The sequence below is a fragment of the Dermacentor albipictus genome, chromosome 1, assembly GCF_038994185.2.
Source record: "Dermacentor albipictus isolate Rhodes 1998 colony chromosome 1, USDA_Dalb.pri_finalv2, whole genome shotgun sequence".
NCBI lineage: Eukaryota > Metazoa > Arthropoda > Arachnida > Ixodida > Ixodidae > Dermacentor > Dermacentor albipictus.
In genome coordinates, this window is record NC_091821.1 from 168,140,582 (window position 1) to 168,158,024 (window position 17,443).

At 43.8% G+C, this 17,443-nt stretch overlaps 1 protein-coding gene across 2 annotated transcripts in view; it reads right to left on the reverse strand.

Moving 5' to 3' along the window:
- Positions 1-17,443, reverse strand: part of LOC139051896 (serine/arginine repetitive matrix protein 5-like) — a 77,449-nt gene that overhangs the window by 22,738 nt on the left and 37,268 nt on the right. For both annotated transcript variants that reach the window (XM_070528939.1, XM_070528935.1), the window contains exons 9-11: positions 8,466-8,516; positions 5,943-6,019; positions 3,132-3,231 (exon numbers count right to left, since the gene is read on the reverse strand). In XM_070528939.1, coding sequence (XP_070385040.1) covers positions 3,132-3,231; positions 5,943-6,019; positions 8,466-8,516 — 228 coding nt within the window. The remainder of the gene's footprint in view (positions 1-3,131; positions 3,232-5,942; positions 6,020-8,465; positions 8,517-17,443) is intronic.

Genomic DNA, 17,443 nt, shown 5'->3' on the forward strand with positions numbered 1-17,443 from the left:
TTGCCGAACTGGTACACGGTGCGGAACTTACGATAGTCGTTAGGCATAGCGCTCGCCTGAATTCCATGACAGTCTATGACAAGATGGCAACAACTTTGTTTGTGCCAGGTGCCCGAGGCGCCATGGAAACTGCTAACAGCCAATGACAAGCCACCGTTTTGTCACATGTCGGCTGCGGACCAATCAGACAACAAGATTTCGTACTTTTTTCTTGTTCGACAGCCCTGCGCAACGTAGATTTGAATGCTCGCGCTTGGCGGGAAAGAAAGCCCGAAGAATGCAGTTTCGAAGGAGACCAACATGGCTGGGCTCCGGAGAATGGTTGCGAAGTTACGAACGGCGCCAAATTGGCTATTTTCAGGCGTTTCTCGCGCATCAAACTCGTGTGGTGGCATAATAAAGCTTACTTTTTAGCAAAACTGTGTTTTTAAGTGCTAATTTTTTGTGAGTAGGTGCAGAATGATGTGTTGAACGTGATCATAGCAAAATTGAAAAATCAACTTTTTCGTTACTTTTTTTTTTGTCTTCAAGACCCGTGTCCCCCCTTCAGCATTAGCACCAACTGCTGCTACTGACCAAAAATTACTACTAGATCACGTTGACGACACTGCTGCCGGGACAAACGAGATGCTGGCCACGTCTGCTGAGCATGCATATGCTGAAAGCTTTCAGCGGGTGCTCAGAAGGCATCACTGTAGTGACAGTAGCCGGACTACGTTCCTGGAGGCTACTAAAGCAATAGCACTTGTATATATTCAAATATTTTGTGGTGTTCTGTTATAAAAATAAGCACATTTTGTTTTTTCAAGTTTTCTCAGAATCTAATTTTTAGTGTTTTTAAAACTTGCCATTTAAAACTTTTTAAAATATAGAACTATAATTTTAATGGTGGCGTGTAGCTACATGTGTGTACTACACAATGCTAAGAGCAGATTCTTTAATTCCCTTTTGTAAATGATAAAACCTGGCTACTAATTGGACCACATAATTGTCATGTCTGGTGATCGAACTTCAAATTGCTGTAAAATTGGAAATACCTGCAATATATAAAAACATAGCCCTACAGTTGTGTTGCTTACACTTTATAGTATCCAGCCACATGTCTTTATAAACATTCTGGCTGATACTCTCCTTACAGTTGTTCAGATAAACAATAGGCAATTAATTTTACTTATATCTAGAACCTCTCAGTCAATTTAAGGGGGGACGCAGCCCTTGAAAACCGAAAAATCGCGAAAAAGTCGATTTTTGAAAAACCACATTTTTGGGTTGTATGTCTCATAAACTACCTGTTCTGTAATTATCAGCACTTAATTCAACCGTAAAGTACAGAAAAAAAACGCTACTGGGGCCAACAAAACACGCGCAAATGCCGAAATCAAACTTCGCGCGCGCGCCATTCCCGGACCATGCGGCCTGCCCTCGCCATCTTGGCGTCGTTTTGACCGTGGTTTCTTTGTCTCTATTTTGCCGCCTTGCAAAATGGCATCGTCGGCGCGGTTGAGGCGCTATTGGCGTTTTCCTGCGATTTGATGCGGAGCGCTGATTGGCCGGAGCGGCGCGTTCAAATCCCGCGGGCTAAAGCGCCCCTGTCATTGGCTGCTGCGCGGGCGGCGGCGGCTGCTCCCTTTGATGCCGCGCTCGCGTCCGTTGCTCGCCTGCTTTCGAGCTGTTCATCGCCTAGCACAATCTTTTAGATTATTTGCTCAGCTTTTTTTTTTTTTGCTAGTTCTTCGCTGCACACGATGCCGGCAAAGCCCAAGACAGTGTAGATGTTCGGTGCACGGGAGTGCGATATGCGTCTTGTACGAGCATCGAACTTCCGATCTTCCGTAGCAAGTGCCGACTGCGTAGACGCTTTTCAGCGGCGAAACTGTGTTTTCGGCTGTCGCCAGCCGAAAATCCGACACACTGAGTGTGCCTGGAGCCGCAAGAGCTAATTAGAAGCTCCGCAGGAGCTTTCTAATAAAAAAAAGACACGTGTTCAACTTTACGGCCTGTTTTCTCAGAATGTATTTTTTCGCTAGTAGTGATGCTGGGGAAGGCGATATCTCAAGAACCGCTTTTCAGATTTGTATGCCGTTTTTTTATTCTGTTCCTGCGTGACTTTGCCAGGGGGTAACAGGCTTCTTTTTTTGAAAGTTGGTGCAGTTAATTTATAATAAGCAATTAATTTTTGATGAATGTGGTCATTACTGGCTACATCAAATTCAAAGTTGTCTTAAAATTTTTTGGAGGGGAAATAAAGAAAAGGGCTCTTTAGCCCCCTGGGATATCTATCAAGGGATCATCACAGTGAATTTCAGCTTCCTACGATGTCCTGGCATTTCTCCAGGCTCTTCCTCAGGCATATAAATGAATCAGCTAGTTAGACCTCAATAACTCTGGAACTAATAAACATATCTTCATGAAACTTTGCGGTTCCTCATAGATCGGTGGTGTGAACATACCCTGAAAGTTTCATCTGGATATCTTAAAAAGTAAGAAAGTTTGGTCTCCAGGGTAGCCTCCCCCCTTAAAAAGTAATTATATTTTTGAAATCGGCATGAGAAGCTATCGGTGACAATTTTCATTAAATTTAGTAAGAAAATAAAAAAAGTTTCCTAACCTCTCTTCCCCCTTGAATCAGTCGAAATTGACGGAGTCGATGTGGCGTGCGTCCGCTCGCTCTGGCATGCCACTAGCATCCCAGCTTGAGTATTACACTTCGCTTCTTTAAGATCTGGCGGCACGCTGTTCTTGGATTGTCATAGACAGGGTGTGCCAGATATGATCAACTTTCCGCCATATTTATTTACAAGCTCCTCAGCTGTCCGGAAGTACAGTTGTGACACATGCATCAAATAATGTAAATAAGCCTTCATCTTAGATTTCAGTTTGTTTATAAATGAAAAAAAAAAAAAGATTCAGTATTTGATTCTTTTTTTTTATTTCAAGGTCATTTTTCTTAAACATTGATACTTGATTCTACTAAGAAATTTTGCGATTTGAACAGCCCTAGAAAACCCCTATTTTGCACTGCTTTACTTGATGCATGTCCACTGGGCTGTGTAATGTGCCTAGGTGAAGTTCAAATAACTGAGGTTGGAAAAATAATTGACTAAACAGCAGCACCTTTCGCAAGAGCATACCTTGGTCAATGCCGAAACTCTTGGCAAATCCCTGTGCCCACGCCAAAGAACAGAGATGAGCTCGGGCTGGTCTGTTACATTCCACAGAAGGCAGAGACCCCTACAAAATAGACAATAAAATGTGATACACTGTGTCATTTCCTATGCACCGATAGAAATATGAAGCAAAGAACATAAAAGCATTCTTCCATAAAATTTTGGCTTTTTGACCACAGTTGTGATAACAGTAGGTGTAAATAATAACATGCAAGTTATAAAAGATTATCCCATTGATAGTTGCTTCCATGGAGCACTCTGGCCTCACCTGAGCCTTCACACGGAAGGGTGTGGAGGCCAGTGTTTCATTCAGGGGTGAAGCCACTGAAAAAGCTCTGCAGTGCTTTTTGGAGGACAAAATTCTTAGTTTCGGTGCAGAAAAATTGGAATATGGGCAGGCTAATGGGGAAAATGAGTCGTCTTTGAAGCATCAAATTACTGTATTTGCCAGATTTGAAGTAGCATTTCCCCTTCCAAATTGTTGTCAGTGCAACTTATACAACGGTGTGAGATATATGCACAAAAACGTTCACACTGGCGCGACCAATATAAGCGTTTCTTCTATTAGCACGCCAAGCCACAGAGGCAATGCTAGCAACGTGCCTACATCTCCTAAATGTTATTCAGTGGTCGATGATGACCCAGGAATGCTGCTAGCAGAAGTGGCTGAGCTTTCCGATATAGTACAGTCAAACCTCGACATAATGAACCTCGATTTAATGAAATTTGCAAAGTAACAAACTACAGTCGAGTCCACTTTTAACAATGTTCAAGTGCCATGAAAATTTCATTGTTATAACCGATAATTGTTATAAACAGGTTGCACGAAAAAAAGCATAACAACTGCAAAGAGGGGTCACAGACGGCAAGTGACATGCCAGCTCCACCGAGGCATCGTTTTGGTGGTCCCGAAAGGGGCCTTGTAAAAAATACGAGAAGGTTGTTGCGGCTGCCTCTCAGCTTGAAAATCCCTTAGTGCCCCCCCCCCCAAAAAAAAACAAAGAAAACATGAATACCTAAGAGTATTTAATGAGGGCAAAATAGCTTGCACTTCTCACTTCTTTGCTGAAACAAACCCGTAATCGGCGAGTTTCGACTGCTTCGCGGCAATCTTGCCGACGTCTTTCTGGAGGGCATCCAAATGTTGAACATGTCCGAGCGAAAGGTTTTTTGCAAGAATGAAGTCCTGCAGGGAATCCATCATTCTTGAGGCCTCCTGTTTTGTACAGGTTCCGGTTCATCTTCGTTGTCGCTGCTGTCATTGTCTTCCGCGCCGGTGACTGCTGCAACGATCGCCTCGTCAGTCAATTCTTCGTTTGTCGCGACTGCATTGTCGGCGTGCAAGAATTCTTGAAGCCCCTCCGCGTTGCTGTCATCACCACGCACCGTAGACCAAAGTTCTGTAATGGCTCCATCGGCAATAGCTTCGCCGCCCCTGTGCGGGCGGCTCCGCATACACGCGCACGCTTTTGGCGGAGTAGTTTGGCCGGCGGGGTCGCTGCATTAGCGCTTTTTTCTGTGAGGGTTGGCTCCAAATGACTACATTTAATTGTTGTAACCGACAATCTAGTATGATAGCATTGTTATAAGCGGTTTATTTTACCATAGAACACACTGCAAAGGTGACGGTGCCGCGGCTGTCCATTGCTATATCCGATATATTGTTAAAAGCGGTATTGTTATAAATGGGTTTGACTGTATGTTTATTTCCCGATCTTAGTTCCATTGAAAACCATGTATTTTATTTTGCCATTTAACTAAGTAATTCGTGATACGGTTTCGATTTAATTAAGTTTTTGTCTATTTCAAGCATGTACTTCAAGCTTGCATGGCTCAAAGTACATGAAGTTTGCCGTGGCACCGTCTGCCAGAAGAGGCCTGTTTCCCATGCTTGAAAATGCTGCTTGACATTTCGCGAGAATCTGAGGCCAGTCTTCTTTCAGCCACTTAACCATTGCTTAGGCATCTGCAGACTCGCTTTAAGACAGCCTTTCCTACAATGTTGTAGCGATTCTTAAAGCACTGCAGCCATTCCACACTAGTGCTGCAAGCTTTCGCATCAAGAATGAATGCAGTCATTTGCTTTTTGCTGCAACATTGGCCAGGAAACTTGCGCCAGTCTGGAACATTATGCCAGTCTCCCATGTCAGAAAATGAGGTGCAATCAATAGTTGATAAGCTTTGTCACGTCGTCTATCATATAAAAAATTTACCTAAAATTTGCTTAACCAACTTCCGAGTACCATAGATGGCACAAAGAGCCTAAGATGTTTCAGGTTTACAAATTATCTCGAGCACAGCACTCAATTAAATGTAACCTAAAGAAATTTGCATTTTTTTTTCTCAAAATAAGTGCCTTGGTCCTTTAGGAATAAGTCACTAAGGAATTTAACCCTGCAATAAAAAATGTGACCCGGGGGGGGGGCTTACTAAGTGCCATAACCACGATCTGATTATGAGGCACGTCGTAGGGGGAGGCTCCGTATTAATTTTGACCCCCTGGGGCTCTATAAAGAGCACCCAATGCACGGGACACGGGTGCTTTTGCATTTCACCCCCCATGAATGTAGCCGCCACGAGAAATGTGATCCTCGAGCAGTTAAGCTCCCTCATATAATAACTGGTTATAGTGATTACGCTTCAGTTACTTAGAATATTGTTGCAAGCGTATTGCACTGTTCAATGAATTCATCCACAAAGTTTAGATCTGTCCATTCAGCAGTCAGAAAACAACTTAGCAAATCCTTCAGAGCATGAAAGATATCACCAACTTACTTTGAAGAGCCAGCTGTGATGTACATCTTGTCCTCAAACATGACATTATCCACAATATGATCGACTCGAACTGGCTCCTGTAGATAAAAGGACACAGGCAAATCAAGCACTTCAATCAATCAACCACTGGCGGAATAAATACAACAAGCAATAACATTACAAAATTTTAATTCTGCAGTTGTACGTGCTAAAACCACAATATGATTATGAGGCACATCATAGTGGGGGGACTCGGAAATAATTTCGACTACCCAGGGTTCTTTAACATGCACTCAATGCTCTGTACACAGGCATATATATATATATATATATATATATATATATATATATATATATATATATATATATATATATATATATTTTTTTTTTTAAGCATTTTGCCCCCATCGAAATGCGGCCACCGGGGCTAGGGTTTGATCCCGTGCCCTCAGACTTCGCAGCAGATTGCCAAAGCGACTATGCCACCACAGTGGGTATCAAGCAATAACACTCAATAGGAATACCACACAAAGCCAATAGACAATGAAGCAAGGAAAGTAAAGAGGAAATTAACTACTCTGAACAGAATGCATGCAGCATAGATTATTCGGTAGCAGCGCGTTTGAGGGCACTAATGTTCCTGCGTGTGACACTATTGTAGCAGATTATTTTCCAACTGAAATACAATTATGGCAAGAGGTGCATCACTGCACAGCATGCGATTTCTCAAATTTTTGAAGTGCCAATCTAAGGCATGCTTATAGCCAACATTAGCAGCCAGCTGAAGCTATCAGGAACTACAGTGATAAACAATATTTTACAACTAAGCAAAAGTTAGGCTGCAAAGGCTAAGCAGCATTTGACGGTAGTAGTAGTAGTAGTAGTAGTAGTAGTAGTAGTAGTAGTAGTAGTAGTAGTAGTAGTAGTAGTAGTAGTAATCTGGCTCCCATGCAAGCCAAAAAATATAGAATTAAAGAATAAAGAAACTCCGACCAAAATTAATTTTAAAAACGCATTTAACCCTTTCACTGTCACGGACGTACCGGTACGTTCTCTATCGCGCGTTCAAAATTTCGCGCCTGAGCGCAAAGCTGACGTTCCTGGATTGGCCACGCCATCTGTTGACTCTTTCTACAAGTTCGTATATTCGCCTCGACCTGTGTTAGTACATGTATTGAAGAGTACTGTGCGACTGCCACTCCCCACTTTCTCTTTGCTGAGTGGAGCGGTGGCTCCGCATTCGCTGGATCATGCGTGGCGTGTGGAGTGGTTATGGGTTCAAGGGTTGTTCTGCCATCTCCGCTGGTTTGAAGGTTTTTATTTTTCTTCTGTTGGTGTTCCTGCTACGGCGCGTCAAGTTCAGGCGCACGTGCCATTGCCTCTCCGAAATGAGTGACTCGATTGCTGCTTTCGCTCTCTCGCCGCACCCTCGCTTCCGACTTGCAGCAGTAAACGTAAAGCCCTTCGAACTTTGTTTAGCCTTTTCCCATCTCCCTCTGTCTTCTTGATCCCGCAACGTCGGTCCCATTTCTCTCCGTTGTGCGGGCAACTGAAACCGCATCCTCCCTGCGCACGGTTACTTTCGGATGGCTCAGCGCGCAGGACCTTCACCTGCTCATTGGAGCGGTGGCTCAATTCCAATTCAGAATACGAGCCGAGCTCGGAGTCGGACAAAGTCGCATGCGAGGAAGAGGGTTCCGCATCGTCAGATTCGGATGTTGAACGGATTTTATAGTCAGGCTGATGATGATGATGTTTACTAACAACAGCTGCAGAACACTGAAATGTGCATATTGCATTGACTATGTTATTTGTATACCAATCATAATCAAAAATAAATTGCTACGTTCATTCCCTGTTATGCTCGTTCCCTGAAACCAAGCCGACACTGGGGTTGCGTCACGGCCAGAAAGGTCCACACCATCTACCCCTCAAACATTGGGCTTTTAAAATCAATCTTGGTTGGAATTTATTCTTTCAGTTCTTCCCAACCAGGCATATCTTTGTCGAATGTTCACCTTTGATTCAAGAAACGATAAGTTTGTGGCAGCTCTTCTAGCAGGCAAATGTGATTGTACAGAAAAAAGATTTCATTTCTTTAGTAGAAAAGTTCAGTTTTACACCACCTTACTCGTCATGCAGGAGTTATGGAAGACACAAGTGCTATTTTTGTTCAGATGAGATTTCTTTTAAAATTAAAATTCATTAAATTGTGGAGTTCCTTGCGCCAAACCCACGATCTGATTATGAGGCATGCCGTAGTGAAGCACAATGGAAATTTGGACCCCCTGGGTTCTTTAATGTGCAGCTAAATCTCAGTGTGCACAAGTGTTTCTGTATATTTTGCCCCCATGGAAATGCAGCCACTGTGGCCGGGATTCCATCCCACGACCTCGTGCTGACCAGTCAAACACCATAGGATTTCTCTCACTCCGTTTTCTTCTTTAGCGAACTTAAAATGACTAATTTCTAATTGGACATATGACAAGGAACACATTAGGATGAGTACATCGTTAAGGATTAAGAAATGGACCTCTCACTTACACTGAACATAGAAGTCAAGTCTGATCTGGTAATAATTTTTCTGGCAGAAACCTGCAAAAGAAAAAAATATGTTTCAGAGAGCAGCAATACTTGGCACGCGGGCACATTGTCATGTGGCATTTTTAAAATTTCACTGGCTTTTTTTTTTTTTGAAGCCAAGGTCTTCTTTGGAGACTTCAGATCAATTTGGGGTACGTGGGACCTGGACTGCCACTTTCAGGCCACTTTCATCAAAATACGGCAATTGGGGTCCTTCTAGTGCACCTAGGACAGCGAAAAAGGCGGCAGGAATGCAGCTTCAAACGAAAAAGACGCTTCAAGTTAGCACAGAGCTATGCATGTAGTAGTAATGTGTAATTAGTGCAAAAAGGCCAAATAAACCCAGATGCACTCATTCACACCTTAACTGGAAATGTGGCTTTACTCAATTAAGAAGTGCAGTGTAATAATGTGGGCGAAACCCAAAGGTATCGCAGTTTAAACAAACCAAACAGTACATTAATGAAGCCAAAAAGACCTCGCCTTTCTTTGACTAGCTCACTTAAGCAGTCAATTGTACGTTTTCAAATTTATTCATTTCAAACACCTCAAAAATTCCAAATACTACAATTCAAGCAATAAATATGGGGTATCATAACATTCACCCGAACATTTGAAAATATTGAACATTCGGACAAGCCCAAGACCACAGAGTAAAGTAGCAGCACCGACTCCGCTCATCTGTAAGGGACAGATCATGAAATGCCGGTTGCCAGTTCAGTGCGCTCGCCAGACAGCGCTACGCATGGGAGAAAAATTTGTGTGTGTGTGTGAGGGGGGAGGGGGGAGTCTGCTACACTCAACCGATGGAGTGGGTGCATGGCTGCGCTAAACTCTGGTCTCCCTGCGGTTCCTAAAGCAACAGCACAAGGCAGGGTATGGTGATGTTCCCTCGCATCCTCTCACATTCATTCTGCCGACTGCTCAGCACATGCCCTGACGCCAGTAGCGGGTATGGGTATGTATTGTGGTTCGTGGATAGACGTAATCAGACGAATCACGTCTTCATTTCAGTTATTTTACTCGTATTATACCTTACAGGCCTCACTGCTGGGCCTTTATTAAGGGGAAACACCCCACTTAAATTTTCATTTTTTATTTGTGGCCACAATTTGATAAAACTTCCATCACTTGTGTATTTTGACATGCTGATTTCAAATATTCAATTGGTTTTCCCATGCAACAAGTACTTTTCAAAATATAAGCAATTCATATTTTTTTGTATGGACAAATTTGGAGGCAAGTTCTCTCTACAATGCTGGCTGTTAATGAAGGAGATTGGCACATCAAAATGATGTTGAATGATCAGAGGTTGCAGTGCTACAAGAATGAATGTTATAAACTGATTTATGCTGAAGTTACAGCATGTCAAACTTTTGTAAGCAGAAGGCATTAGTGAAACCCTGGAGAAACTATTACTTTTTCAAAATTTCTGTAATGATATTTGTTCATATTTTAGGCCTACTGCATTCCCAATTTGTCCACCTTTCTGACGAAAAAAGAATTATTGCAATAAGATGAGTAGAACCAGAGATATCGTCACTCCAAAACTACACTACCATCAAAAATGTCGTTTTGAGGAAACGAGAAAAAACATCTCAGGACATGTTCATGGTGATTACGGCAAATGCTTGAATATTAAATTGATCAAGGATGATACAGGGGTCCAACCAGGCAAGAATGAAACTTTTTCTTCTTTAGGGGGGACACTAATTCAAATAATGTTCATGGTGTTTTCCATCAATATCCATGAAACTTTCCATTCTTGTTAAGACTTTTGTGCTGATTTTAAATATAATTATTTTTCCAATAGGCCATTTAGTTCTGAAGATAAATGAAATTCATTGTTCATAATTTGCAGACACAATAGGGGAAAAAAATGCGCTACGATATTCGTATTGGCACATGCCTGGGTACTAGAAAACATAAGGAACATAATGGTAGGAATACTATTTTGATATATCAAATATTAGTAATTTTATCGCAATTCAATCTTTACTGTTCGAATTGTGGCTACCCTACTGTCTGATCTAAAGCAGAATTGAAAAATTTTAAAGCATAAATTCCAAAATCTGACCCTACATTATGTACAAGTGAAAAGTCGGTGTTTTGAGATAACGAGAAAAAAGAAATGCATTCACTTTTAATCAAAAGTACAGAAATAATTTTGCCGTGAAAGTGGCTAAAAGCCACCAGGAATGTAGTCGCTCTAACCACAGCCATCGAAATGCGGCAAAAACATCGTTTAGCGCCGTTCGCCGATTCCCAGTGGCTTGCATCGCGCGCGCGGCAAGGTTCACGCGGGTCGAGCTCCATGCCGACGCGATATCGCCGCAACACGCGCACGTGATAACGATCTTTATGGCGAGGCCAGATTACCGTTCGCTTCTGCCTACTGCGACGCTGCCGTCGCACACCTTGCACTTGACGACATCAGTCCGTTCACGGAGTCCTACTGAGGAAAGCGAAGCCTGCCTCGGCGTCGACTGGCGCGGCTGCAACGCCGTCGGCGCGAGTGAGCAATTCCAGCACCCGCTTTGTTGCTGGCGTTGACGCAAGAACTCAAAGTTTTTTTGAGCATTCATCTCCCTCTGCAACAAATCCGCACGCTGCAACATTGCAGTGTCACGCCGAACGCAGCCGCTGTCCGTAACGATTTTACTCATTTGTGAGCTGGCTAGGCCTACTTCGGCATCGTCCGCGGTTTCGGCATCATTTGCGGTTGGCGGCGAGCTACTCTCGATGCTTTCAGAAGGAATGGAGCGCTATGGAAAGTTATAAGCTGATCGCTTATTCTTTTTGCCGAACTTGTGCTTCGTGGCGAACTTTCCCGGTGGATCGGACATCGTTGGGCATGCGCCAACCAACCTACGAGACGCGCAGTCGCGTCGCCTGCGGAGTGGAGCAGACGATGGGAACCTCGCGCAGCCAACCACAGCACGGGTTTTGGTCACGTGCGCTAGTCAACGAATCGGATCGCACGTTCGGGCTTTTTTTCTCCCTGGATTTCAACGTCACTGGCGTACTGACAGAGTCACTTTTGGCGGGAAATTAAAGAAGGAAGGCTCCTCTTTCCAACGAGACCAAGATGGCGGCGATCGCGCGCGTAGAAAAAGAGCTACGCGCCGCGATAAAAAGGGCTGTTTTTGCGCGGAATTCAGCTCACAGTGATGTTATAAATTGACATTGCGGACAAAATACTCTTCCCCGAGATTCGAAACTTGGTGAATTAAAGGAATATTAGCTGTAGATATCGAAAATTTCGTTTTCAAAAAATTGATTTTTTCGCGATTTTTTCGCCGCAAAGAGCCGTGTCCCCCCTTAAGGGACGTTACATGGAAGTGTGCTAGGCAAAGGAATAAAAAAAAAAAAAACAGAAAATAACCTGGAACTTGGGGGGGGGGGAGGGTACAACTGCAAGTCTGTCTTTTAAGCTATGTATGTCAGAAGACAGAGAAAACAAGCTTTAAGGGGAAGGGTGCCTTTTATTGCTGCTTTATCTACGCGCCATTCAAGTAGACAGATGCTTCGCTTGCTTCTTTTCTTGCAACAATTTTTGTGTTGTCCGGTTGTCTCCGTACCTTACAGCAGTCCTATGAAAGTGGAAGCTTGATCTGTTCTGGATGCAGCAATCGCTACGGCAAAACTTAATTTTGACTTGCGCTAAGACATAGTGCTGTTGTCATTTCGTGCTGTGGAACTGCCTGCGCAGCTTTCTTCAGCAAAATCATTGTTGCAAGGCATATTCAAATATTTAAACAATTCTTTTCACTGAACAGATCTCTGGTGTTGTAACCTTTCTGTAACCCAAGAGAGCTGTTTCAAGGGTCTGCCAATTCATGGCTGAGATAACGCCAAACTATTCTAATCTGTTTTTATTCCAAAGCCGCCATTGGCTCTCCGTGATAGGTCAAAACGTCTCAGGCCAATGACTAGGGCTAAATGCAGACTTGATGGGAATAGTTTTACTTTATCCCTGCCCATTTCGTCAAGTTGCCAGACTGCTTTACAGTTCAACTGCGACAAAAGCGATCATCATCATCATCCGCTTGTTTAATGTCCACTACAGGACGAAGGCCTCTCCCGGCGATCTCCAATTACCCCTGTCCTGCGCCAACAGATTCGAACTAGCGCCCGTGAATTACCTAATTTCATCGCTCCACCTAGTCTTCGGCCATCCTTGAGTGCGTTTCCCTTCTCTTGGTATCCATTCTGTAACCCTAATGGTCCAATGGTTGTCTAACCTGCACATTACACGACCTGCCTTCTGACATGTCTCTTCCATCTTTGATTAAATTGACTGTTAGGCTACGTTCACACTTGTTCCCGGAGCAGGTGGAAGTGGAAAAAACTTGACAAAATCCGCCCGCCTAGGCGGAGAAACAAGCGGAAAACCAGGCGGCGAGCCCGATCAGTCTCGGACCATTTTTTTTGCCACGACAAAGCGGAAAACGGTTCCATTTCACCAGAAGCTGCACTAGCCCGTAAACATCCGGTCGTAAAATTTAACATTTTCCATTGTTCATTGTCTATATTTAGGAAAAGCAACTATCTAAAACTATTGAAACTATGTCTTCTTTATCTTCCATGGTAGACGAAAGTTAAGACGACACGTGCAGTTGCGCGAAATGATACCTTTTAATAACTGATGGGTCAATTAATGAACGTATGTCTTGAAATAGTGTGCTGAACAGCGCCACCACGTGGACGAACGTACGCAAACTAAACGGATGTGGGCGAAAGCGGCAGTGGTTTCCAGTGCAGTGGCAAAAACAAATGTGAACATCTTGTACAAGCGCGGAAAAGATTTTCCGCCTGCTTGCCGTTTCGCAAGTGTAAACATAGCCTTATTCCATCTTCTCCTGCCGCTCTTCCTCGTTTCATGTCTTGCAAGGCCCTTCTGACCTCATCGCTAGTTACAGGAGGAGTTTCTGTATCCTGTTTATAACTGTTTCCAATGGAGGTATCTTGACTCCTCTGGGTACTGTACAGGTCAATATAGAATTCTTCCGCTTCGTTTACTATAGCTTCGAGATTGCTGATCATATTACCCTGCTTATCTTTCAGTGCATACAGCCTGGTTTGTCCTATGCCAAGTTTCTTTCTCACTGATTTCAATCTGTGTCCATTTTTTACTGCTTCTTCAGTCTTTCTCATGTTATGGTTTCGAATATCACTTATTTTCGCCTTGATCAGTTTTGACAGTTCCGCTAATTCTATCTTATCGTTTGAGTTGGACGCCTTCATTCTGCTAAATTGTCTGCTGCACTGAATGGGTTAAAATTTTGACAGCTTGCTGTGGGATCCGTACAGTGCGACATGCAATGCATAATTCAAGCTTGAAAATTTGGTGTCATGGCCCCCTTTTAACTGGGGCTGTTCTAAGTAGGCTGGACTGTAATACAGCAGAACCTTGTTGATGCGATCTTCTTACACAGCATTTCACCGCACTAACATACATGATCAGGAACACAAAAAATGACTTAATGCAGCTACACTTGCTTTTGCTGGTTCATAGAGACCCGGAAAACACTATTTTTTGGCACCAGCGTTCAGTATATTGCCACACAACGATCCTACAATAAGTTTTCTAGCTGCCAGACCCCATGTAAAAAGGAAAAAGCACGAGGTGTGCATAATCGAGAACAGTAGCTTCCCATGCAGCAGCTTCCCTGAAATACTCGCCCACTTGTCTCACGTGAAAACGTCAGCACACACTGTTTTCTATTCCGGTACCAGCAAATCACATTCTTCATTGCTGCATTCACAGCATTGCCAGTCTATTTCACTGCACTTGCTTGGGGCACAGTGCCGTTGGAAGCTTACTGCACTCTTAATATGCGATAACCCGAACGTGTCGCTGTTCCTTCCTGCAGGATGCTCAATCTGAGCATCATGTTTTGCGCTGCCATGTCAGGCATATTACTTACATGTTGCCCACCAGCTCAATTTCATTTCCATTTCCTATCCTTGTCTTAAAACACTACACAATAGAAAAACAACAATGTGCATTTGGGATTCAACTGTGTTATCATGGTCGTCCCGTTTTCGACATCACATACACAGGTCAGTTTAAAAAATCAAGCAAGGCACCATACGCTGTCTGAAATTTTGGTCACCGTTCTGCATTGGATCTTGGGAGCAAGTGGCATAGTAGCATAATTTGCATAACCGAGGGTGTCCAAAAAAATCACTCAGCGATTGTTCTTTCCTCCATAGCTTTTTTTTAATGTTATTACGCCTGTTTCAAGTAAAATCTGTGGTCCTCTGATGTTATGAACCTTTAAAGGGACCCTGAAACGATTTTTACAGTTTTCTACAAACGTACTGAGTCGTTAGAGTAGGTCCTTCTGATAATAAATTGATGCATCTAAGTGCTCCGCGTAAAGCGTGTAATTTATTATAAGGTTTTTAAAATCTACATCGCTGCCACTTGCAGCACACTGCTTGGCGAAATTTTTAGCCAGCCCTACCCATATGACGAAATCCCCCATATGACGTCATGTGCGCGAACTATCTGATTGGCTGCCCAGGGCATGTCATCTATAATTTTTACACCTTTATGGTGAACAAATGATGTTTGTAATAGTTGGAATGTTAGTTAATTTGTTTGTATAAAAAGAAAGTAACAGAAAGAGAATGCACAAGAACAATTTCTTAAGTACTTAAGCACTTCCGGCACACAGCAAGCGTCTGCTTGTGTTACAACGTGCTCCATTCTGACAAGAGCTCCGCGGTCAGAGTCGGTCTCAGTCTTTTCGCGAGCACTATGATTCGACTTTGTTGCGTTGTGGACTGCAAACGTAGCGAGTGGCAATATGTCAAGCTGCGACATCGTGTCCCTCTGCACGGCAGCAGACGAGCAGACTGGCTGCAACGCATCAGACCGCCGCTATCCGATCGGCGCCAAGATTGGCACGGTTGCAGCCGTCACTTTACACCGGAAGGTTACTAACGCGATAGCGTTTCGCAAGCCCAGTATTAGCGTAAACGCAAGGGCAAGGAGACAGGGCCTGGCCGCGTCCCCTTATGTGTTTTTCACGGAATGAGCAGAAGTGCAAATGTGAATGGTCTGCACGGTGCAGCCACCTGGTGGCACAGAGCTCAGCCACACACAGTAGCAGTAACAAAATGTATTCTTTTTTGCTGCTGGTGTAAATTTTTCGCAGGAATGTAATCGTTAACACATTGTTTTTGGTTAGAGCAATATTAGCTCTTTGTTTGGCTGGTTAAGCTCTGTGCCAACGGGTGGCTGGACCGTGGAGACCGATCAGGCAGCTCATGTACGTCTATGCTAAAGTTCCTTCATTAGCTTGAGTTTATGCCTCCACCGTTCCGTCAAAAGGCCCGGCTAGCCTGTGGTTACCGGAATATCAGACACGTTCGGCGGTGTGACAGAATGCTCGCAACGCACGCTGCTTCCATAGCTCTCGCTTGGGGTCGACTGCCAAGCAGCTGGCGAAGAGTTTGGAGAAGCTTCACGCACGCGCTCCTAGAGAACCGGAAGTCGACAATACAATTGCACCATCATAGCGCAGAGCCAGTGAAGGCGGAGCTTAGCCCTGATCACTCGGCGAACGAGTTGAAGGGAAAATGCATGTCTATGGAGGAGGGTAAGTTGTAAATGTCTATAGCTATCTTAATATGAGACGTTTCACACAAACTGTGGTGCGAATGATTTTAACTTTAACTGTACCTTACGAGTCTACAAAATTTGTCCAAACCGTTTCAGGGGCCCTTTAACACCGATTACCTTAACAGGGGACCCAGGTCTTGGGAACCGAAAATTGACCCAAAATTCGAATTTTCAATTTTTATTTTCCGCGTTCCTGATGCGTTTCTGCGTCTATCCCTGAAATTTGGTTACAAAATACCACGTAGTTCTTCCGTTATCGTGCGAGCGTTGCTCTTTAAATTGGGAACAAATCGCGGCCAATTTTCGTCGCACATATCTCAAGAACTACACGCTCTGCCAGCGACATTTTTGTATAATTCGAAAGCTCACGTTTCTGCCTTTCTTTATTCATCGGTCGGCAATACTGCCGGCACTGCAGTCACAAGAAAAAGAACAGAAAAAAATTCGCGGCTCACACTATTATTGGCTAGTTTGAGCATGTGACCAAGATGGCGAGTCATGATTGGCTCCAAGGACCACGAGCGCTCAAACGACAAAAACAGCCGCCATTTTGTCTTAGTCTCGCGACTGCAACGCTAGATATGCTGGATGTCCAAAAATGTTTCGGTCCGTGAATCGTTACGGGCAGAAACGTACGAGACGCAATAAGCTTCCGAAAGCGATTCCGTTGTCGCAGTCGGCACAGGATACCCGGCAGCTCGCCGGTGAAGTCATACCACCGCCGAACGTCGACGCCTCAACTACTTTGCCGGATCACACATATCCACATGCCGGTTACACTTAATTAAGCTTAAGGAGTGATGCAGCAATGAAATGGCAGACTTGCTCAAAATTTCAGTTTTCCTTAATTTTTTTGCACAATCCTAAGGCCTTCCTTTATCTCATGTCTAAATATTTGGAATACGCAGCAAAATTTGAAAAAATAGCACTTGTTTTTGTATTTTGTCCTAAATATCAGGAAGAAAATCAGGCTTTGGGAGATGCTATCGCACCGCTCATTGTGCAAGCTTGGCGTTCCGTTGATGCAGCGCCACCATCTTGGGTTTGCTGTCAACACGAGAGATTGGAGATTCTGAAAGCCCCAGCACTATATTTTTTCAGGCAGAAATAAAAGCAACAAAAGCGAGTGTAAGAAAGGGTAAACTAGTGTTGCCATTCGTTACTGCAGTTGCGTGGCGCGCAGGAAGCACTCAGTCTGTCGGCCTGAAACGCGCGCTTCATGCATTCCAAGGCCGACATTCTAAGATCTGCCTGGTTATCCCGAGTTTCTTCGGTTGTTGCACCCATGCTGCTGCCAGATAAT